At 50.0% G+C, this 22,643-nt stretch overlaps 1 protein-coding gene across 6 annotated transcripts; it reads left to right on the forward strand.

Annotated features, from left to right (window-relative positions):
• The first annotated feature begins 700 nt into the window (after positions 1-700).
• RD3 (RD3 regulator of GUCY2D) lies at positions 701-14,730 on the forward strand. Of its 6 annotated transcripts, none has more exons than XM_058700668.1 (5): positions 701-1,016; positions 7,952-8,048; positions 10,132-10,174; positions 10,656-11,005; positions 12,824-14,730. In XM_058700668.1, the coding sequence occupies exons 3-5, from the start codon at positions 10,172-10,174 to the stop codon at positions 13,119-13,121; spliced, it is 651 nt and encodes a 216-aa protein (XP_058556651.1). In that variant the 5' UTR covers positions 701-1,016; positions 7,952-8,048; positions 10,132-10,171; the 3' UTR covers positions 13,122-14,730. The 6 variants fall into 6 exon arrangements, with proteins under 6 accessions (XP_058556651.1, XP_058556655.1, XP_058556649.1 ...); XM_058700672.1 differs by having other exon boundaries at positions 10,696-11,005; XM_058700666.1 differs by lacking the exon at positions 7,952-8,048.
• The last annotated feature ends 7,913 nt before the right edge of the window (positions 14,731-22,643 follow it).

Genomic DNA, 22,643 nt, shown 5'->3' on the forward strand with positions numbered 1-22,643 from the left:
AGCTTGGTGCCCATCACCGAGGTCGATGCCGCTCACAGGGCGACATGCCTCCGTGTCCGTGCCCACTAATGTCTGGGGGGGCGCACAGCCTGGATACACTGGGCCCCTAACCAAAATAGTCTGCAAGCGATAAAGCGTCCAGAGCCTGGAGACAGACGGGAGGCTCAGATGCAAGTATCAGATACGGGAGAAGGGCAACAGAAGACTCCTGCCAGTCCCGCATTTACCTCAAATACCTCAAAATCCATCCCCATGATCCATGTTCCCTCTTCTCCCCAGATTATTTCTCAGCCTCACCTCTCCTTGAGAAAGTCAGCAGAACTTCCTGCCCTTGAGCTTGCTTGAGGGAAAGAGAGAATTTCAATTAGCAAAGAGGAGGACAGGTGGTGAGGCAAAGGCGAGGACATGGCTCTTCAGGGCCAGCCCCCAGAAGGTCCTCTCTCCCGGTGGAGGGCAGCGCGTGGGAAGAGGGGAGCTTCACCAAGATGGAATCATCTGTCCCCAGCAGGTGCGCCAGCCAGAGTGCAGTGAGGAATGCCATCTGGACACAGGTGCCCTGTCACCACCTGGGTCTTCCCAGGCATCTGTGGCAGGTCAGGCAGGCTCCCTCTACAGATAATACAGCTCCAGGTGAAAGAGGCTTAGGTGGGTCGCCATGGCAACGCAGATCAGGGGTTGGCCCGCCTCTGAGGTTCAGGAGGAGGAGCCGTGGTTCCAGCCTCCTGAGACACACACACACACACACACACACACACACACTCCACTAACACCAGCCCGGGCTGGATCCCTCCTCTGGTCAGTGTTGTTTTCTCTCTCAGCACAACTTCCGAGAGACAGAAAGAGGGAAGAGCATGAGGTAGCAGGCAGCAGCAGAAGAGAAAGAAGAAGAAGACGTTTAGAATATAGTCTTCCCTCCACCCCACCCTCCCCTGGACACTCTCTTCTCCCAGGCTGGGAAGCAGAAAGGCCCCCCACCAGAACTTTCACCTCCGGAGAGGGTGACCTCAAAACGCCAGGTAAGAGGGTGGTCTCCCCAGGAGACTGTGGTTTCCCCACCTGAAGTCTGGAAGCAGGAAGCCAGTCCCGAAACCTTTTAGACATGAGAGCAGAGGCTGAGAGCTGGGAGGGGTGGCTTCAGGGCTGCAGCAGGTTGGGGACAGCCTACCGAGCAGTCTGAGTCCAGGGTCCAGATGGCCTCAGGGAGGCCTCATCGGTCCTAATCTGTTCCACAAGGGTCGGTGGATTCCGCAGTATCTTTAGGGCCATGGCCTGTCCCGTGGGAAGCCATAGGTTCATCTGCTCTGCAAGCCCCAGCATTTTCTCTCCTGCTTTGCTGGGGAGGACCCAGTCAGGGGGAAGAAAGGGGAAACCCGCCAGAGATTTCTCTCTTCGATTTGAGAACTGCGACTTGAGTACCCACGAAGTCGGTGGAGCTCCTCCTCCATGGAGGACCACCTCCTCCATGGAGGACCACCTCCTCCATGACCGTGGTCAGTAGTACCTGAGCATTTGACCCCTCCTGGTTGCACGTGTGCCTCAGAACAAGGAGGACTCACTGCCATTCATTCATTCATTCATTCATCCAGGAACCACTTATGAGTTGCCTCACATGCCAGCAGATACAAGAGATATAGCTCTTGCTCTCGACAGAGCTCATAGCTAGCTGGGGGAGAGAGAAGAAAACAATCAAAAAAGTGAGAAATGTATTTGTCACAGATGCCATGATATGATAGGCTCTCATGCTGGCACCAGCAGGCACCCAGTTTACCTCAGTGGGGGTCAGTGAGGGACAGGCTGCAGGGGGCCCACCCTGGAGGTGAGTCTTAAGAGATGAGCAGGTGTTTGTCAGGTGAATGGAAGCCCACAGATCAGCAAGTCAGCCTGAGTCACACCTGGCTTGGTGGATTCCAGGTTATTTTTCTATGATGCCAAAAAGAAATAAGGTCAGTTTGTAATCTGTGAAGTTGGCCGTAGGCCTTGGCAAAAACAGGGCTGGAAGGAAGGTCACAGCGGGGAGCATTTACTCTCTGCACCTGCTTCGAGGCCTCCGCCCAGATAGAGGGTCTGGCTTCAGCAGGGCCATCCTGCCTGCTTTGTGAAGCAGTGGGCGATTTGGGACAGCCCAGCGAATTACCGCTCCATGCCCATGGGCCTGGGGGACATGCGAGGCAGCCCCCGCCCTGAGCAGCAGACACCCAGTTCAGCTGTTGGAGCCCTGCATGGGAGGAGGGGCCTGGGCGTGGCTCCCTTTGTACTGAGACAGCTGCTTCCTGGCCAGGACTGCACGGCCCCTCCCTGGTTGGCCAGGGGGCTGGTGGCCTGATCTCAGCAGAAGCAGGTGAAGTTCTCATGCCTGCTGCCTGGGTATCGGAGGCTGGCTTCCAACTCCGAGGGCACACCCCTGAATGTTCCCACCAGAGACATCCCCCATCTCCTCTGGAACCAGACCCCTCCTCTTGCCCTTGAGCATGGGGATGGTTTTTCTAGACTATCTAACGAGCCACAGCTGGTGGTAGTGTCTCCCAGGGAGCCATGGAAAAGATTATCCTCAGGGATGTTCAAAAATAGGCTGAAGGAGGAGCTCAGAGAGTGTGGGGGTGGAAAGGGTAATGAAGGGGAAGGGAGGGAGGAGAGGGAAAAGCAGAGAATGAAAGGGAGAGGGAGGGCTTAGCTGAGTGATGCCAAAAGGTAGAGAGAGCATGGGAGGACTTTCCTGCTGGTGGGGGTAAACTGAGGCTCCCCCGCCTGAGCTTTCCCTTCATCCAGGGGGCTCAGCTCTCCCAATGTCATGACCAGAATTCAGGGTTAGGGCAAGGCCAGGAACAAGGTTGGAGTCAAGCTTGCACCAAAACCACGGACGGGATCCTTTAGTTTTTATGGTACAGACAGACCCTTTTGGAAATCTGTAAAGGCTTTGGACATATTCTTAGCAAAATGTTTCTAAATGCATAAAATTAAGTCCATAGTATTAGGAAAGAAACCAGCTATACTGAAATGTAGTTATATATATATATATACACATATATATATATATTTTTTTCAACGTTTTTTATTTATTTTTGGGACAGAGAGAGACAGAGCACGAATGGGGGAGGGGCAGAGAGAGAGGGAGACACAGAATCGGAAACAGGCTCCAGGCTCCGAGCCATCAGCCCAGAGCCCGACGCGGGGCTGGAACTCACGGACCGCGAGATCGTGACCTGGCTGAAGTCGGACGCTTAACCGACTGCGCCACCCAGGCGCCCCTATATATATATTTTTTAAATCAGTTTAAGATATGGTAATATATGTGCCTCTCTACCAACATGTAAAAGAATAAAATCTAGTGGCAGGGTTAATATCACGATTTCACAGTAGTGATAAACATAAGCCATATTTTAAGAATGACAGCTTTCAAGTGTTAGGAAAATACCTGTGATCCCTGCTGGAGATAAAGTCACAGGAGCTACCCATACTGCTCTGGCCGGTGGTGGCCTGCATTCATAACTGACAGAAATCCCACACTTCAGTTAAAGTTAGTGAAAGTAGAGATGTGGTTTTTTTTCCTACCTGAATCCATAAACCTCGATGTCTTATTAATTTATAAAGCACTTACGTGAACATCCTTTTTTGCTCTTCACAGTACCGTGGAGTAGGTACTCGTACTACCCCATCTTACAGACAGGGAGACTGAGGCTGGGAGCAGTGAAAGGGACTTGGACACAGGAAGCCTCTGGCAGGGAGGAAAAGGCATAGGAACTCGGGCTGTCTCCGCGAGAGCCCCCAGCCCTGGCCTGCTTCATCTGAGCTGGCGATCACCCCATCACCGGAGGGCAGGGCGGGTACGCCCTCCATCGAGCTGTTCTGCCGGGTTACAGCAGTGCCCTCGCGGAGTGGGCTACACCTCCACCCGGCGCGCCCCTCCGCAGTAAGGTCCTTGCCCCTTGCCCCTCTCCCTGTTTTTCTTCCCCTCCTGACCGGGCGCTCCCTGATGGAGCCCCGAAGCAGGCACAGTGCAGGCGCCCTGCACACTCCCACCTGTGTGTGCGGGGCCTCGTGGGTCAGAGACCGGCCTGGCCCTTGGTGTCCACACCGCAGACCGCGGCTCCCCACTGCCGCACCCACGCCCCTCCGTGGAGAAACCCTGCAGCGCTTCAACAAATCTGACAGAAAGCGGGCAGAGGGGCTGAGGAGAAGTCGAGCCCGCCGGGTAGAACGACTTGGGAAGGCTTCCTACAGAAAGTGAGTTTTGAACTAGAGTTTTCCCCCAACTTTTAAATTGTGAATATGCTCCAAGATGCAGGAAAATTGAAAGACTAATGCAGTAAACACACATAAAATCCCCCTAGAAGAGGGACCGTCACTACTTTGCCATAGTTGCCCTGTGTGTGCGCGCGCACATATATAGGTGACATTTTTCTCAGGGACTGCAAGGGAGGACATTGCAGACATCAGGACACTTCAGCCATGGGCACATCAACATGGCCTCCTAAGTTGGGCTATTTGTCCACACTCCCCTACAACCATAACACCACTTTTATACCTAAGAAAATCAACACTCATTCCCTAACCTCCAGTTCATATTCAAATTTCCCCCAAAGTCCTGTTTTAAACAAGGATTCAATCAATGTTTGCACATCAGAGGCAGGTTGTAGGTGCCGTTGACTGAATGGGAAGCAGGCATTCATGATGGGAAGGTTCTGGAGTCAGTCACCACGATGCTGGCGAGGCCTGGCAGTGAGCAGGAGTGTGAGGGGACCTGAAGCTTACACTGAGGAATTTGGCTTTGCCACAGAGGGAGGGGGGTTAATCCAGATTTGGGGGGTAGGGAGCAGTCAAATCCACATTGTGCAAAGTGCCCAGAGAAGACGACTTTTGCCATTCTGATGAACCCTCTGGGTGTCTTTGTCATACCACGTTTGGCCATCACGTTCTTCCCCAGTCACAACACAAAGTCACAACATAGACTCACACGGGGGCTCGGCTGTGGGTCAGGTCCTGGGGATGCTGTGAGCTAAGCCAATGACCTCTGGCATCTGGGTAGCCAGCCTGACTCTCTGTCCTGGCTGTCCCTGCGTCTATCCCTCCTTCCCTCCTTTGCCCTTTTAAGAACCTAATCAGAGCTGCTGAAGAGCCTTCCGGGACAGCAGCTGGCACCAGAGACAGAAATAGCTCCGGCAGAAACCTGGTCTCTGTCAAAAGCTCCGGCCCCAGTGAGGGCTGGGGGAGGAGCATGGGGGGGAGGGAGGAAGACTCAGAACCTGCCCCCTGCCCTCAGGGGCCCCCACCATCTGGACCAGAGACGCTGAGAGCCCACAGAACCCAGGACCTAGGTGAGGTCACCCCGCCCATCCCCTGCCATCTGTCATGGGGTGAGCACCTGTCTTGAGAGGCCAGCTGGGGTCAGGGGCACAGCCTTGAAACCAGGGGAAAGGGACTCCAGCCGGGATTGTACTTTAGGCCGCATTTTGGCCGCCTTCTGGCCTCACCCACCTGGAGCAAGGAGTCTCGGGGTTAGGAAGACGTGCACATGAGGTCACTTCTCTCCAGATCAGGCCTTAAATTCTGAGACCCGGGACTCCCTGGCCAGACAGTCCCCAGCCTACTTCCAGAACGTGAGCAAGTTCCCTCCAGGGCCCTGTCCCCTCAGGGTGAGCCACACCACCAGTGTAAACAATCCCAGGTCTGAGGAAGTGGCAAAGAAGTGGTTGTTGGTAGGCGTGCGGATGGGCCTTGGACGTGAAGGCTGGGGTGTCCCCACACCTTTGCCAGGCCCTTCAGGGGGTGAGAAGAGAAGGGGTCAGGCTGGGAGCCAGACCCGGCTCAACCCACGCCTCCGTGTTCTAGCAGAGCCCTCTCGGGAGTCCAAGAATTCTCAGTTTGAATCTGAGCCTCCAAGTTGTTATGAAGGTACGGTTGACAAGGAAGCAAAACATATTTTATTTAATAGTTCGTTAGCCCAATTTGTAACTTACGGATATTTAGACGCATGGAATGTGAGGTTCCATCTGCAATACTGCCCGAGTCCCCTAGCAAATGTGTGGTGCCCTGGCCGGGCCTGGAGTGGCCTTGCTGCCGCGTTCTGGAGACCAGTTGGGTGTGGAGATGAAAGTCTTCAGTGCCTCCCAATCCCCTCTTTCTGTGCTCCCTCTGCCACAGGAAGGCCCTCCAGGCCGGGCCCTTCCTTCTCCTGCTGCCTCCTTCCAGTTCAGGTCAAATCCAGGCTAAGAAGAAAAAAGGCTCTTTGAGGGGGAAATGCTTGACCCTAAGGTGAGTCCCTCAGAATAGGTCTTAGGAAGGGTGAGAAGTTTTGGAGTAGGAAGGGACTCCCAAGGGGGCAGGGTAGGGGGCTGGTGGGGAGGGAGAGAGAGAGAGAGAGAGAGAGAGAGAGAGAGAGAGAGAGAGAGAAAGAGAGAGAGAGAAAATAAGGACTAAAGCACCACAAGGCAACCCCATCCATCACTCTGGGATTAATCCAAGTAAGTACTGTACTCCATTTACTTATGGACACTCGCCATAGGCCAGACCCCTGCTGGGTGCTGGGTAGGATGATACCCAGGACCTGGCTTCTCACTCGGTCTGGACCGGTGCCAGAGATCTGTTGTGTAGCAATGTGCTTACAGTTAACATTCCGTACACTTCAAAATGTTTCAGGTGGTAAATGTTATGTCATTTGCTTTTTTAAAATTATTTTTTAATGTTTATTTTTGAGAGAGAGAGACAGAATATGAGCAGGGGAGGGGCAGAGAGGGAGACACCGAATCCAAAACAGGCTCCAGGCTCTGAGCTGTCAGCACAGAGCCCAATGTGGGGCTCAAACCCACAAACTGTGAGATCGTGACCTGAGCTAGAGTCAGACACTTAACCAACCGAGCCACCCAGATGCCCCTATGTTATTTGTCTTTTTTTTTTTTGTAACCACAATTAAAGGAAAATGGAGTGGAGATTGGCTCAGAAGGACCAGCCCTGGGTTGCCAGCTAGGAGGCAGCAGCTGTAATAAATATATCTGGCAGATGGGCAAGGCCTGAACTAAAGGAGGGAGAGAGAGCGGACAGACTTAGGAGAATTATAATATTTAAATTTGAGAGAATCAAAAGGAATTGGATGCAGGACTCGACAGATGAGGCAAAGGGATGAGGTGATGCCCACTGGCAAGCAGGGGCTACGGAGAAGCAGCAGCCAGTGGGGAGGGAAGTGGGTTACGGTGTGAGTGGAACCTGCAGGGGGAGGTGTCAGGAAGCATCTGGTCACCCTGACCTCAGGTTGAAGAGACAACTGGCGTATGGATTTTGATTTGGGAACTATCTTCACTGTCAGTGGAGACGTGTGAACGGATGAGGCCGGTTGAAATGAGATGGACAGCCTGAGATGGAGCGCCAGGGAACAGCAACAACCCAAGGAAGGCCAGGGGAGGGGTGCCCATAAGGGCTCTGAGAGGGAGTCCCAGGAGGCAGACGGAGGCAGGATGTAGACCCAGGGTTGTGGTCTAATGGAAGCCAAGGAAAGATTATTTCCACAGGGAGGAGAGGTCAGTGGGCTGGGCTGGGCTGGGCAGCCTCAGGTGAGTTGGGACATGTGCTAACCAGTTGGCAGGGGTGTGGCGGGGGGGATTGTGGGGGGGAAGGTGTATGTGGCAGGTTACACTAAGAGACCATTCAAAGGCATCACATCCCTCTGCCTTGAGCCTCACCAGTCTCTTTCTGCTCCAATCATCTTCCAGGGATGGGTGCCCAGCATTCAGGTGCAGGTGCAGGTGCAGGATGAACTGGTGATAGCGGGGAGGGGGGCGGGGATGTTGGGGTGCAGGGGTTGAGGGAGGTCAACCAAGGAAGTCTTCCTGGGGAAGGAGGGCCAGGGCCAGGTTTAGAAGCATCATTGGGTGAGGCTCCATGGGGCAGAGAGGGAACTATTCCATCAGGGGGTCCCCACATGACCTCTGACCCCACAGCTCAGCCAGTGTCTCATCCTCAGGAGGGTTCTCTGAGCGACAGGAGAGTGTGGTGCCATGGGGGCCAGAGGAGACTGTCCTCCACGTGGCCGCTGACAAATGCCCCCTCACTTGGGGAAGGTCAGATCTGTGGGGACTTGGTCTTTCACCATCACGCATGCATGCATTCTTTAATCATTCATTCCTTTGTGCATGCATTTATTCACTCATTCATTCGCAGTACTACCCAGCACCAGGCATGGAAGGATGATTAAGGCACAGTTCTTGCCCCCATGTGACACAGAGCAGGGGGGTGGTGGAAGGTAAATTGTCACACTCCATTAAGTGTTCCTAGTGCTATGAAAAATGTCTGTACAGGATGCTTCCAGAGTAACAGCTGGAAAGTGGTCACATCAGGAAACGCATGTCAGAAGAGTTGCTGACCCTAGAGCTAAGTCCCCAGGCAGAGGAGGGAGGGACACTGGAGAGAGAGTATGGAGCTGTGGGTGGCCAGCATCTTCGGCAGCACCTACGGGACTGTTCGTCCATCTCTAGTTGGGGTGCCCTTCATGAGGCACCATGAAGACACCATTCACTCTTTTGATATTAAGCATCAACCTGACCCATGCACTTTTGAAAACACAAACACAGTTACAAGGTGTCTTTTTGCCTGATTCAATCAGATCCCTTGGCCTCGGACAGAGGATCCTGGTGCTCACAGCTCTCAGGACAGAACATAGCCCACCCCCCCCAACCCATTTCCCCACACTACAACCCAGCCTCAATTATTCTGAACACACGAAGCAGTTAAGGGTGGAGAAGAAAAGATCCTAACTGTCCAGACCCCAAGGACAGGGTCTGATGGTCTGTCCTTCTCTCCCAACCTCCCAGGAAGGGATCAGGGTGTAATCTGAGGCCCCCACTCACGATAGACTTAGGCTGAGTGGAAGATGAAGGTTTTTAATTTCCTAAATATAATGGTTGCTAGGGATTGTTCATGAATAAAGAAGAGGTTTGATTTTGTGCCACGCCAGAAGGCTATTGTTACCCCATAATACTTTTCCTCTTTGTGTCTGATTCTCCAGCATTAACAATTCATTTCTCTGCAGGGTGGTGGGAGGGCTGCCTAAAAATGTGTGTGTGTCCATGCCTCATGGCCATGTTGTTGAGGCTGAGTTCATCAAATCACTTTCCTCGGCCTCTGGGGGGTCTGGGCAGGAAGAAGACCATTGGTGCATGGAACAGAGGGTTCCCCAGAGGGGGAAGGTCATAGAAAAGGCAGTTGGGGCATCTTAAAGACCCACTTCAGATTTGGGCCCAGGAATGGCCCTCACCTTCACTGCTATCAGAGGAACAAACCCAACTCTGACAGCCATTGGGGTGTGTCTGAGATGGCAGTTCATGTATCCATCCAATCATGTATCCATCCACCCATCCATCCATCCATCCATCCACTCACCCACCCACCCACCCATCCATCCACCCATCCATCCATCCACCCATCCATCCATCCATCCATCCATCCATCCATCCATCCACCCACCCATCCATCCATCCATCCATCCACCCACCCATCCACCCACCCACTCACCCATCCATCCATCCACCCATCCGCCCACCCACTCACCCACCCATCCATCCATCCACTCATCCATCCATGCATCCATCCATCCACCCATCCACCCACCCACTCACCCATCCATCCACCCATCCACCCATCCATCCACCCACCCATCCATCCATCCATCCATCCATCCATCCACCCATCCACCCACCCACTCACCCATCCATCCACCCATCCACCCATCCATCCATCCACCCATCCACTCACCCACTCACCCATCCATCCATCCATCCATCCATCCATCCATCCATCCATCCATCTATTCATCTAGTCAGTCAGTCACCAAACCTGTATTACACAAGACCTTGTGGATATATGAGTTAGGGTCTCTGCTTCTGCACCCGATACTCCTTGTATCATGGCTGGGTTCGCCACCTGGGACACCTTCTCCATCAGTCCATGTGTCTGAAGCCTGCATTCCCTCTTCACCCTGCTCTCTCCCACAAGCTTTCCATGACCCCTGTCATCACCCAGAGTCACTCCTTCTGCTCCCCATCAATACTGATGCTATGCTTCATCAGTCACGTTTACCTCTTTCTATTGATATCTGCTGGAAAGCAGGGTCCCCGACATGCTTTCTTGCTTGTGTTCCTCCCACAGGTGTGCACACAGTACCTGATTAAGGCTTCTGAATAAATGAATGGTAAGTTGTGTCTTTTGCAGGGTGATGTCAACCCCATACAGTTCCAAGCTTCCTTCAGCAACAGGTTGGGGCATTGAGAAACTCAGGGTGTTTTCCTGTCAGGTTAACATAAGATGTAGGTGTGTATTTTTCCCCCTTAAATCATAGGGATAAGACTGTGCTCAGCCATACACAGTACATTTCCTTCTTTGTTTGGAATTAGCAGAGATTCAGGAGGGCAGTGTCTCTGGGCTCAGCCATCTGCATGCATTAGGGATCGTTATAACCTGAGACTACTTGTACGTGGTGTGCAGAGAGCCCCGAGTTTATTCACAACTGCTTCTCACGACAGCCCGATCTTGTCTTACAGAATTAGAAATGATTGCTCAGAGAGGTTAAGCAACTTCCTTGAGGCCACCCAGCTGTGAGGGCGGAGCAGGTCTTCTCTCGCTGGGGTCCCAGCTGTCCTCCCTCCCCCTTGTTCTCCCACCTTAACTGACAGAGGGGTCCAAGGAAGACGCACTCCTGCCCTGTCTCGGCAGGGCCTGGGGGGGCCATGTCCCTCATCCCATGGCTTCGGTGGAATGAAGGCCCCCCGCGGCCGTCATCCCGGAGGCCGGCTGAGATGGTGCTGGACACGCTCATGATGGAGCTGGTGGGGCAGATGCGAGAGGCGGAGAGGCAGCAATGGGAGCGCAGCAACGCGGTCAGGAAGATCTGCACCGGGGTGGACTACAGCTGGCTGGCCAGCACACCCCGGCCCACCTACGACCTCAGCCCTGGCGAGCGGCTGCAGCTGGAGGACGTCTGTGCCAAGATCCACCCGTCCTACTGCGGGCCCGCCATCCTCAGGTAACCCCTGCCGCTGGCACCGGGCCCAGCCATTGCACTGTGGGCTCCAGGGGTGTGGCTGCCGTGGCGGTGGCCTGAGGCCACCGGACCGGGAGCCAGGGCACCCAGATGACCCAGTTACCTGTTAAGAGGAGCAAGGCAGGAGGCCAACCCTGAAAGATCCCAGCCCAGAGCTGGGGGTTCAGAAGGAGGCAGGAGGCAGCTCCCGGAGGCACAGGAGTTTTGACGGGAGAGAACCCCGGGCCTTGGAGCTTTCTGTTCTCCCCGCCTGGCTTACATTTGCCCTGGATTTTAACGTAGCCGGCTCTTCCTCCTTCATCAGTTCATCTTCTTTGTTACCTTCTTAGAAAGGCTTTCCAGGTAATCTCTCCAAAATTGAGTTTTCAATTATCCTATTTCAAGCCAGCTTTCATATTAGCTCGCCTAAGGGGGCTGTGCACGCACGCGTGAGTGCATGTGTGCGTGGGCTTGTGTTGTGTGTGTGCGTGTGTGTGCGTGTGCATGCGTGTGTGTACAGCGTCCGGAGGCCTGGGGCACTGAACATTTAGAGATTTAGAGCGTGGGTACCACAATGCTCATGAATATAAATGTAACCTTGCTAAAGCTTGGACCCACATGGCCCGGTCCTAGTTGGATTCATGTGATGTGGAAGAAGTGTGGTCCCAACAACCAACAATAATTTCCAAAGTCACTCAAGTTCTTTAGCTGCACTTCCCCAAGCACTTGTAAAGGAATACAGATCCACAGGAAAGCATCTGAACACCCCACTTAGTCTCCCCACATCTTTGGTCCCCTGTCTCTTTAACCAACACAAGCATCTATTGTACACCTTTTTTTTTCTTGAAAATTCTTCTTAAAACTCCTTCTTCTTCCATCCTAGCTACACTCCTTTGGATTTTGTAGTCTTTTCCACCCCCGGCCCCCTTTCTTCCTCCAGGATGAGAATTCTTACCCTCTCCCGTTTCTCTTGTTCTGTACCAAGGAACCCCCCCTCCCCCGCCCCTGCCAAATGTACCTACTTCCAGGAGCCCCTGAGGAAAGGGGTGGGGTGAGTCGTGGGTGGGGGGGGAGTGGGGGGTTGCTGACAGAATTCAGGCTGGTAAACCAAACCTCTTAAGTGAGGAGGAGGCTGGGGATACACATGTGTTCATGATTGTCCGCTCACATTTCCTGTCTCACTGCTGAAAAGTTTGGGAAGTCCTGATTCTCAAGGTGGTGGAGGAAACCAGATGTTAAATGGACTCGCTAATAACTGTTATTCATTTTGAGCTCTAAGCAAAGACATTTGAGGCAGAGGAAAACCTCACCCAGTGGGTAGCGTGGAGCTATGGAAGGAGTATCGCAGGCCGGTGCCATCATCAGATACACATTTGGGAGAGATCGCTCTGGCCAGGGAGCAGAGAAGGGTGGGAGAGATTAGCCAGAAAGCCTCACATTGGTAAGGCCGGGCCATGCTAACACGGAAGTGGGCTACCCTTACTACTCTGGCACCGAGAACCTGAGGTTAATGTCAGGATCTTCACCTATGGTAGCTCTTTAAACCCCACAGAAGGGTTTATGACCCCAGTTTACAGATGAGGAAGCTGAGGCCCACAGAAGCCAAAAATAGCCGAGCAGGGAGCTGAACTCAGGATAGGCTGGAGCAGTGGGGGAGGTGGGGTGGTTTCTGATTGACGTCAGAAGCGGGGAAGTGGCTGAACCGGGAACTGGCCCCTGGGCGTGCACGGGAAGCCCCCGGGGTTAGACACCCCCCCCCCCCCAACCTGCCACGGGCCACGTCTCGTGACTCACGCACAGCCCTATCCGCTCTGCCCGCAGGTTCCGGCAGCTGCTGGCCGAGCAGGAGCCCGAGGTGCGGGAGGTGTCCCAGCTCTTCCGCTCGGTGCTGCAGGAGGTCCTGGACAGAATGAAGCAGGAGGAGGAGGCCCGCAAGCTGACGCGCCAGTGGAGCCTGCGGCCCCGCGGCAACCTGGCGCTGGCCACCTTCAAGACCCGCGCGCGCATCTCTCCCTTCACCAGCGACATCCGGACCATCTCGGAGGACGTGGAGCGGGACACGCCGCCGCCGCTCCGGACCTGGAGCCTGCCCGAGTTCCGGGCGCCCAAAGAGGACTGACCCGTGCCCTACCCTGCCCGGGAGCCGAGAACACCTGCGGGAGGGCATGATAGGCCGGTGACCGGGTCCGAGTCCTGGAACCTCCCCACCTGCCCTCGACAAGGGGCCCAAGAGGTGGCCCCGTCCCAAGACAGCCCTGTAAGATGCAGCAACCCTCTGGCCCACACTCTGCCACCAGCCACACGGCTCAGGGTCAGGGCTTGGAGCCGCAGCGGGCCCCCCTCCTTCCCTGGCGAAAGTGGAAAGTCGGCTGCAGCGTCCCCTTCCCTGCCTCGCAGAGATTCAGGGTTTTGGCAGACAGACCCCGGCCCCATCTGTCTGGAAGGGGAAGAGTTACCCTTTTTGCCAAGACCTGGGTTCACACCCCCAATTCAAGGATGTCCTACTCACCCCCTCACCCTGGGTAATGTGGGACTTGTTGGGTGATGTCCATTCTTTGCTGTGACTGGCTGGTCTCTCCGCTGCAGATAGGTCACAGCCCTATGGTCAGGCAGAGCTGAAAGGGACCACAAAGGCTAATAGGTCCACTGTCCTCAGGTAGTGAAATGCATAAACTGAGGCTCAGAGAGGGCCTCATTCTTACACCTTAAACTGCAGCCAGTGAGGTTGTTCGTGTAGGCATAGTCTCTGCCCCTGAGTCCTTGAGTGCTGGGCTATGATGGGACAGACCCAAGGGCCATGTCTCCACCTCCCTGTGGTCTGACACATCTCTTACCTTGGAATTGGCATGAGGGTCTAAGGTGGCCGGGATCAGAAGTAGGCTACCTTTGCCCCACCCCAGAGTGTCATCATGTAGGATGTAGCCAACACCTGGCAGCTCCTTCCGGAGGTAGAGCTTCAAGGCCTTCCCACTCACTGCTCTGAGAGCCCAGGTCTCTGATTCCAGGGCCCCTTCTGTATCTGGTCACACGTGCTCTTTGGCTGTCCTCGAGGAAAGTGATGCTTAAACCCCTAACTGGCCTCAAAGAACCAAGTGAAAGTTCTAGAAGAGCCTCCCTACAGGCTTCATTTGGTGTCCTTCCATTTCTAATACGGTTAGACCTTTATAATGGACATGTGGTGCTCCGGTGTCTGGAAAGTCTAGTGGCTTCCCCACATACCCAGGGCTGAAGTGGGGTGTGGTGGGATGGTGGAGGAAGTGTCTGTCCCCAACTATCAGTGCATGCTCAGAAAATGCAAGTGGATCTTAATATTAGTCTAAATAAAATGCCAGGAGATAAGTCAACAGGGAAAAAAAATCCATATATTCCCTGACCAAGCTCAGTAGAAAAAAACTTTTTTAATCATCTGGTTTGGGATTATTTTCATTCAAGTCTAGACAGAAAATCACTTGACACTGTCAAGATGAAGGAGTTGTCTCATTACATAATTGGTGGCGGTTGAAAACCACTTAAATAGGGGCACTGGGGTGGCTCAGTTGGTAAAGCAGTCCAATTCTTGATTTCAGCTCAGGTCATGATCTCATGGTTTGTGGGTTCGAGCCCTGCATGGGGGTTCCATACTGAGTGTGGAACCTGCTTGGGATTCTCTCTCCTCTCTCTCTGCCCCTCCCCCTGCTCACACTCTCTTTCTCAAAATAAATAAAATAAACTTAAAAAAAAAAAGAAAATCACTTAAATAAAAATATATATCTCAAACATCTTACATATTTTATGTTAAGACATAGGAAAAAGTTCGTTCAATTGCCAAGCTGTGTTCATTATTTCGTGACATGTGTGGATTGTCTGACGGGAGATCCACACTTCAGTTTTATTGGCCTGTGTGTACTTTAACCATACCAATAAGAATAATGAGCACAAACAAGTTTGGAACAAGCAGAAGTGACCCTTGGGGAGCAGACAACTCAGTTGGGAGGGGCGGGGAGAGTTAGAACAGGATTGACTAGCTGTGAGCTTTCTGGATACACGGGATGTGGGTCAGCGTGTTTTTTCTGAGGGAAGGGAGTGTCAGGGTCAACCTGGTTGTGGAGGAGATGATTTAGAGGAGGTCAGTTAAGAGAATAGCTACTGTTTTCCTCTTTTCCCACCACCTTACATGTCCCTATCCTCCCCAAAGAAAAAGAAGATCTGAGACTTTCAATGCTGTGTGCTTCCTTTTAATGTTTGTTTATTTATTTTGAGAGGGGGGGAGGGGCAGAGAGAGAGGGAGAGAGAATCCTAAGCAGGCTCCCTGCTGTCAGCACAGAGCCTGATGCAGGGCTTGAACCCAGAAACCATGAGATCATGACCAGAGCAGAAACCAAGAGTCAGATGCCCAACCGACTGAGCCATCCAGGCGTCGCAACATCCTATTCTTTTTTAAGGTGAAGTAACTGGCCGTCCGTGAAAGCCTTCCCTGCCCACCTCGGTCAAGACAGAACCCACCAGCTTCAGACACGGGCTGTCCTGCAGTGGATTCCAATCGCTCCTCTGGATTCAAGTCATTAAAAGAGAGTAATGGGGCGCCTGGGTGGCGCAGTCGGTTAAGCGTCCGACTTCAGCCAGGTCACGATCTCGCGGTCTGTGAGTTCGAGCCCCGCGTCAGGCTCTGGGCTGACGGCTCGGAGCCTGGAGCCTGTTTCCGATTCTGTGTCTCCCTCTCTCTCTGCCCCTCCCCCATTCATGCTCTGTCTCTCTCTGTCCCAAAAATAAATAAAAAACGTTGAAAAAAAAAAATTAAAAAAAAAAAAAAAAAAAAAAAGAGAGTAATGATCTCTGACTCAATTCCTATGTTTAAATCCCCAGTAAGAACAAATAAAAGAACAGGGGCGCCTGGGTGGCTCAGTGGGTTGAGCATCGGACTTCAGCTCAGGTCATGATCACACAGTTCCTGAGTTTGAGGCCCACCTCCGGCTCTGTGCTGACAGCCCAGCCTGGGGTTCTGTGTCTCCCTCTCTGTCTCTGCCCCTCCCCCACTCGTGCCCTGTCTCTCTCAAAAATAAACATTAAAAAAAAAAAACAAATAAAAGAACAAAACAGTTTGAGAGCCTCCTTGTGAGCGTGTGGTAGTGGCGGTCACAGTTGGTCAGGACGGGTAGAGCACGCTCAAGGCCCCGCAGGGCGGCCCCGGTCCCCTCAGCTCAACACCACCAGCCACTAGAGGGCGCCAGTGGGGTCTTGGAACCCTTGGTGATAAGATTTTATTTTACTTCGCGGACTTTTTAAAAATCCTATTATGAAAATTTACAAACAGAAGAAAGGGATAGCGAAAGGTGTAAGAATCCCCCATATGCCTGTCACCAAGGCTTAGTAGTTATTACCATTTTGCCATATTTGCTTTAATCTATTTTTTGGTGAAGTATTTTCAAATAAATCCCAGGCAGGATAACATTTCACCCCCGAATACTTCGCTCTGCATAGCAAAGGAATAATGAAAGTTTCCTGCGTGACTCCAGCACAATACTATCGCTCCCAGCAACATTAACAGTAATTCCTTAATATCATCTAATAGCCAGTCCATATTCAATTTTCCCTAACCATGCCCAACAAGTGATTTTTGCAGTTTCATTTCTTTGAACTGAGGATCTAATCAAGCCTCACACATTGACACAAAATTTATAATCTGTTTTATACTTGGTCAGATAGCATTTATTTAATTTCACAATGAAGAATTGCTTAAACAAAGTGTTTATGGAACATTAGTGTTAATATGCAAGAAGTTAATGACTGCACGTAAATGAGAACAACTCTGTAAATTAGCCTAAGGATGCTCTTTACTCAGATCCTTGTTATTTTCATTTGATTAAAATGCTTCCACAGCAACCAAGATTCTCTAATACCTTAAAAAGTAATGTTAAAATATAGATAGTGGCAATATATCTAATTTGACTTTTCATTTGATGAAAATGCTCTCCGTGTCTGTGTGCTTTATTTTCTGAGACATGTTTGCAAATAGCAACCTTAAAGCCTCCTCTTTTCTTGCCATACACTAAAATGTATCAAAATAACTCGGGGGAAATCTCAAGAATTCTAATAGTAGGTAATAAAAATAGTTTTTATTGCCATTATTCAACATGTAGTGAAATTTTGGTCTGTCTTAATATTCATATGGCTCCCCAACATAACACAAAATGTTATTTCAAAATTTATTTATCGACAAATCATTTTTAGACAGTTATTTTAAAACAATTTAACACTTCACATCATTTGTTAAATGGGGAAATTGGCATCTGTTCCTTTTTACGAGTGTTATTGCATAGAGTATTAAATTAACATGATTCTATTTAGTCAGGTGTTAATCTAAAAATAAAAACATTGACTAAAAATCATGACTTTATCGTATTCAAGGCAAAAATAACAATGATTTTTTAAAGTTTCTAAAAATGTCTGAGAGTTTTTATATTCATGAGAAAGGCATTCACAAGCCAGCAGAAGTTGGAGTGTTTTCTAGCACATTTGATTGTATTGCGTTCCAGTTATAATTCCCTTGCCGGAACAAATACAACATGCCCAAAGCCCTGCAGTCAAACTTGGAAGTTCTCCAGCCCAGTCTCCCCTCCCAGCTAGGATTTGGTGTGGGGAGAATTCCATGTTGGGAACAAGCTGTCGGTCTCTGTGTAGCTGAGTCCTGAAGTTAACAGCTTTAGCATCTACTTCTGGTCCCTGCTCCGGACTGGGGGCCTCTGCTCGGCTCTCGCCAAGTGGTCCAGGCTCCAGAACACAGGACAGAGGGGATCTAGTTGAGGTTAGCCTGTCCTAGTAGAAAAGAAATCAAGGTACCAGGCAAAGAAACCACCCTAATGTGCACAAGGGACGGGAGGAATACATCTTTTATCCAAATAAGCCAGTGCATCGATATTGCTAAGGATGGAAATGGTTCTGTCTTCAAGCAAATTCCTTTATTAACATTTGAATGGTCCTTTGCAGTTTACTCCCTTTATCTCCAGGTGATCTTGACCATTGGGTGAGGTGTATTATGTTTTGTCTCAGGCTGTAGGCAAGTGACCTGCCTAGACGTAGAAGCCAGGGATCCTTCTGTTGTGTCACTGCTCCTCGGTGTTATAGAGCCATACATCCTCTCAGTACAGCCCCCCAGATCCTGATCGCTGTACTTATCACACAGGGATGTAAGTGTATGTGGTGTTTCTGTTCACTCCTTCCCCTTCTGAGCCATTCCGCTGCCTCCAATACTCTGTGAAATCCTTAAGCGCAGGAACCGGGTCTTTCATCTCTCGGGCTCTACCTTCTGGATGCAGGTAGGCACTTTACAAATGTGCTGAACAGATGGGTGCATGTGGACACCAGCTTGGAGGGCTGGGACCCCGTGGAGCTGTGGATGAACACTAAGGCTTTTATGATGTATCCATATCATTCAATGGATGAAGTTCTATGAGGCCAGGGTGCATGTCTGACTTGAGTGTGTATCTCCCAAAATATGCCTGGCACATAGTAGGTGGTGAATGAAATAAAGCAGCAACACTTCTCATAATCCCGGGATGAAGCCATGGGACATCCTTCCTCATCTGCTGAGGAACTTTTCATTTTGGTTGGTTTTCTCTCTACCACTCCATCTGCTCTTAAAAGGTTTCCTATCTTTTACTCATAAACAGATTTTGCCTTGCCTCGGGGGCTGGAGGGGAGTTTAACAGTGCAGATAAAATTGTGGGGACTTTGGGGCTGCTGGAAATTCTGGGTTATAGTTCTCGCAAAATGGTTTTCCCCTTACATCTTTGCAAATCACTCCCTTCTCTGAGGCTCCTGTTCCTCATCTATCAGATAAGCATAGCTATGCTGTCTACCTCCCAGGCTTGTGGTGAGGTTAAAATAAGATCAAATGCATTGCAAACTATAAAGGAACTTTCAAATTTAAGATCTGACCGTTGTTCGTGACAGTTTTCCTTTCAATTAGTATGGATAATGGAAAGTTGATGGGACACACTGAAGATCATTTGTCACCTTCCTTCCTCTGGGATATCCAGACTCAGCTCTTTAATCATTGCTCTTGAACCTGATTGCCCTAATCTTTTAGATCTGTGGTTCTCAGGCTTGGCTACACATTGGATCATCAGGAGAGCTTTTATTCCAGTGCCCAGCTGCAACCCAGACTCCATAAATCAGAAACTCAGGATGGGTCTCAGGCATCAGGTTTTCTAAAACTCTTCAGGCGATTCCATTGTGCAGCCAAGGCTGAGAACCACTGTTTTAGGTTACTCTCGGGGTGGGGGGGAGGGGGGGGGGACTCAGGAAATTCTCTGTTGTCACATCTGAATCTATCTGAATCTAATACGTGCCTGAATAACTTCATCTCAATAGGAGATGAATGCACTTTGGAACTACTACATTGGCCTTATGTTAGGTTAGAGACAGATGATTGCAAGACTGTCACATAGATGTTTATCATCTTTGCTTAGCAATGTTCAGGAGATGCTTGGAGAGGACATGAGATGGATCTTTTAAAGAATGCTGAAAAGACCAGTTTATAGCAACTGAAAAGATGGAGAGAATGATGGATTCTGAGTTGTTTCATATAAACCTGGAAGCATACAATCGGGTAGGATGACAATTATCTGGTGTGTGTTGTAGAAAACTATTCATGAGGCTGTGTGTGTGTGTGTGTGTGTGTAAGAGAAAGACAGAGACAGAGAGTTGAAATCCAGTAGGTGGCAAGACCAGGAGGCAGCTGGCAACAGCCAGTGGGAGGGGGGAGGTGCCCTCGCTGGTGACACGCTGACCCATGAGGCTTTACAGCAGTCTTCAGACCCAAGTCAGTCTGGGAAACTGAGCTGGGTCTCACCTGCAGAAGACGCATGAAGGCCCCCTGGTGGTCATGGGAAGCTCAGCCAAAAAGTCCATCCTGTGGGCTGTGGGTCCCCATGGATGGGCTGGACACACAGGTCTCTCCCCTCCCCCCCTGCCAACTGGCCACAGCCAGCCCACCTCTCCTCTCCAACCACAAGGCTGCCTGGGATGGCTCTTGGCCTGTGCAGGGGCAGATGCTGCTCCAACATCATATCCTCTCCTTTTGTGTGACCTGGGCCCAGTTATTTAAACCTGTTGAGTCCCGGGGCGCCTGGGTGGCTCTGCTGGTTGAGTGTCCAACTTTGGCTCAGGTCATGATCTCACGGTTCGTGAGTTCGGGCCTTGTGTCGGGCTCTGTACTGACAGCGCAGAGCCTGGAGCCTGCTTCAGATTCTGTGTCTCCCCCTCTCTCTGCTCCTCCCCTGCTCACACTCTTTCTCTCAAACATAAATAAAGATTAAAAAAAAAATTTTAACTTGTTGAGTCTGTTTTCTCATTTGAGTAATAATTTTTACATGACCCTGTTGTTGTGGGGATTAACTGAGATTAAGGCACATAAAGCTCCTGGAACCAGAAGAGGATTACTCTGAGTCCCTCCCTCCATGCTAAGAGGCACCTTGCTTTCTACCCACTCACCTGCCCTCTGTGTCCTCAGTGCCCTGTCCCCAGGCTCCATTCTGGGCACCTCCTTCCCATCTAACAGGACATGATATTTCTGTCCTGTGATCCATTTTTTCATTGACCTCCACACTTCCCCTGGGAGGTAGGTGAGGCAGCAGCACCATTTCTAGCATGCCCAACATCAAAGAGCACATCATGGCAAGAACGGCAAGAAAACAACCTGCCATCTTGGGACACTTACTATGTGTGCTCGGCACAGTGCACAATTAGGTCATTTTATCCACACAAACAACATGGCGAGGCAGGTGTTTTTATCCCACTCTACAGAGTTTAGGCAGTTTGTGAGTTTTCCAAAGTTGTACAGAGAGTAACTGCTATACCAGAATTTGAACCCCCTTCTCATCCACTGTAAAGGCCTCCCCCCCTCTCCGGCAGCAACCTGGATTCCTGGAAAACTGCTTTTCTTCCAATAAAATCCTATCCTCTAGGAACAGCCTAGTACTCACAGTTGCCACAAGCACAGTGCTGGGCATTTCAGTAACACCTTCTCTTTGCTTGGAAACATTTCTACTTAGGATAACTAAATGTCTAATGCAGAATAACCCAGGATATGTACTCTCATGACTCAGTCCTTCCATGGCCAGAATCAGTTAATCCCCAGAAAAATATCAACCCTGGCTATTCTCATAAGAGTGCTTCAAGGGAGAAGGAAAGCATAGATTCACTCTTTTTCTTCCCCTTTCCTGTTCACTTGGGTGGAAACAGTACTTGCTTAGCCCTGAAAATATGTATTTTTAAATGTTTTTCAAGCGGTTCTATGATAAACCTGGATTTTCAGACTTAAGGTCCTGACCTATTGAGTGGTTCATGAAATCAGTGTATTGAGTTGTGACTAGGAATTTGCTTTTCTTAGCAATAGAGTAGAAAATATCAGTGTGTACCTCACATAAGTATTACTTCATGAAACTTTTGCCTTGGTTATGTATCCGTGAATATGTATATATGCATATGTATATGTATGCTAGGTCACGATGTAAAATGTATTTCTTTTTTTTTTTTAATTTTTTTTCAACGTTTTTTATTTATTTTTGGGACAGAGAGAGACAGAGCATGAACGGGGGAGGGGCAGAGAGAGAGGGAGACACAGAATCGGAAATAGGCTCCAGGCTCTGAGCCATCAGCCCAGAGCCTGAGGCGGGGCTCGAACTCACGGACCGCGAGATCGTGACCTGGCTGAAGTCGGACGCTTAACCGACTGCGCCACCCAGGCGCCCCTGTAAAATGTATTTCTAGGGGCACCTGGGTGGCGCAGTCGGTTGAGCATCCGACTTCGGCTCAGGTCATGATTTCACAGTTCGTGGGTTCGAGCCCCGCATTGGACTCTGCTGACAGCTCAGAGCCTGGAGCCTGCTTCAGATTCTGTGTCTCCCTCTCTCTCTCTCTCTCTGCCCCTCCCCCACTCATGCTCTGTCTCTCAAAAGTAAATAAAAATGTTAAATTTTTTTTTCTGTGTCATTCCAATTTTATTTTTATTTATTTATTTTTTATTATGAAATTTATTGTCAAATTGTAAATTTTTTAAAATGTATTTCTATGAGTCTCAGAAAGGATTTGGAAAATGCCAACTGTTTGTTGTGTAGAATTGCCATTAGGATTTATTATATTAACAGTTCTTATGTTTTTTGTCTCAGGACACTTCATACTCTTAAAATTTATTAAGAATCCCAAAGAACTGTTGTTTATAAGGGTTATATCTATCAATATTTACTGTATTAGAAATTAAAACTGATAAATTCAATCTTTACTAACTTCATTTAAAATAACAACTAGAAACCCATTACACATTAACATATTTTTAATCCTATATATATATATATATATATATAAACACACGAATATACATACATACATATATATGTATATATAGTATACCCAGAGTATATACATAGTATATATGCATATACATAGTATATAATATGCATATTCTATAATGCATATACTATTGCATATTAGTATATTAGTGAGAAGAGTGATGTTGTTTTTATGTTTATTGAACATCTGTAATGTCTGGAGTAAACACACCCTAAGGTGACCCCAGTGAGTCAAGGGAGTGAGGGAGAACCGACAACTTGCTTCTAGCCAAAAGAATGTGGTGAAGGTGATGATAGAGTCACTCCTGTGACTG

The sequence above is a fragment of the Neofelis nebulosa genome, chromosome 15 (assembly GCF_028018385.1).
Source record: "Neofelis nebulosa isolate mNeoNeb1 chromosome 15, mNeoNeb1.pri, whole genome shotgun sequence".
NCBI lineage: Eukaryota > Metazoa > Chordata > Mammalia > Carnivora > Felidae > Neofelis > Neofelis nebulosa.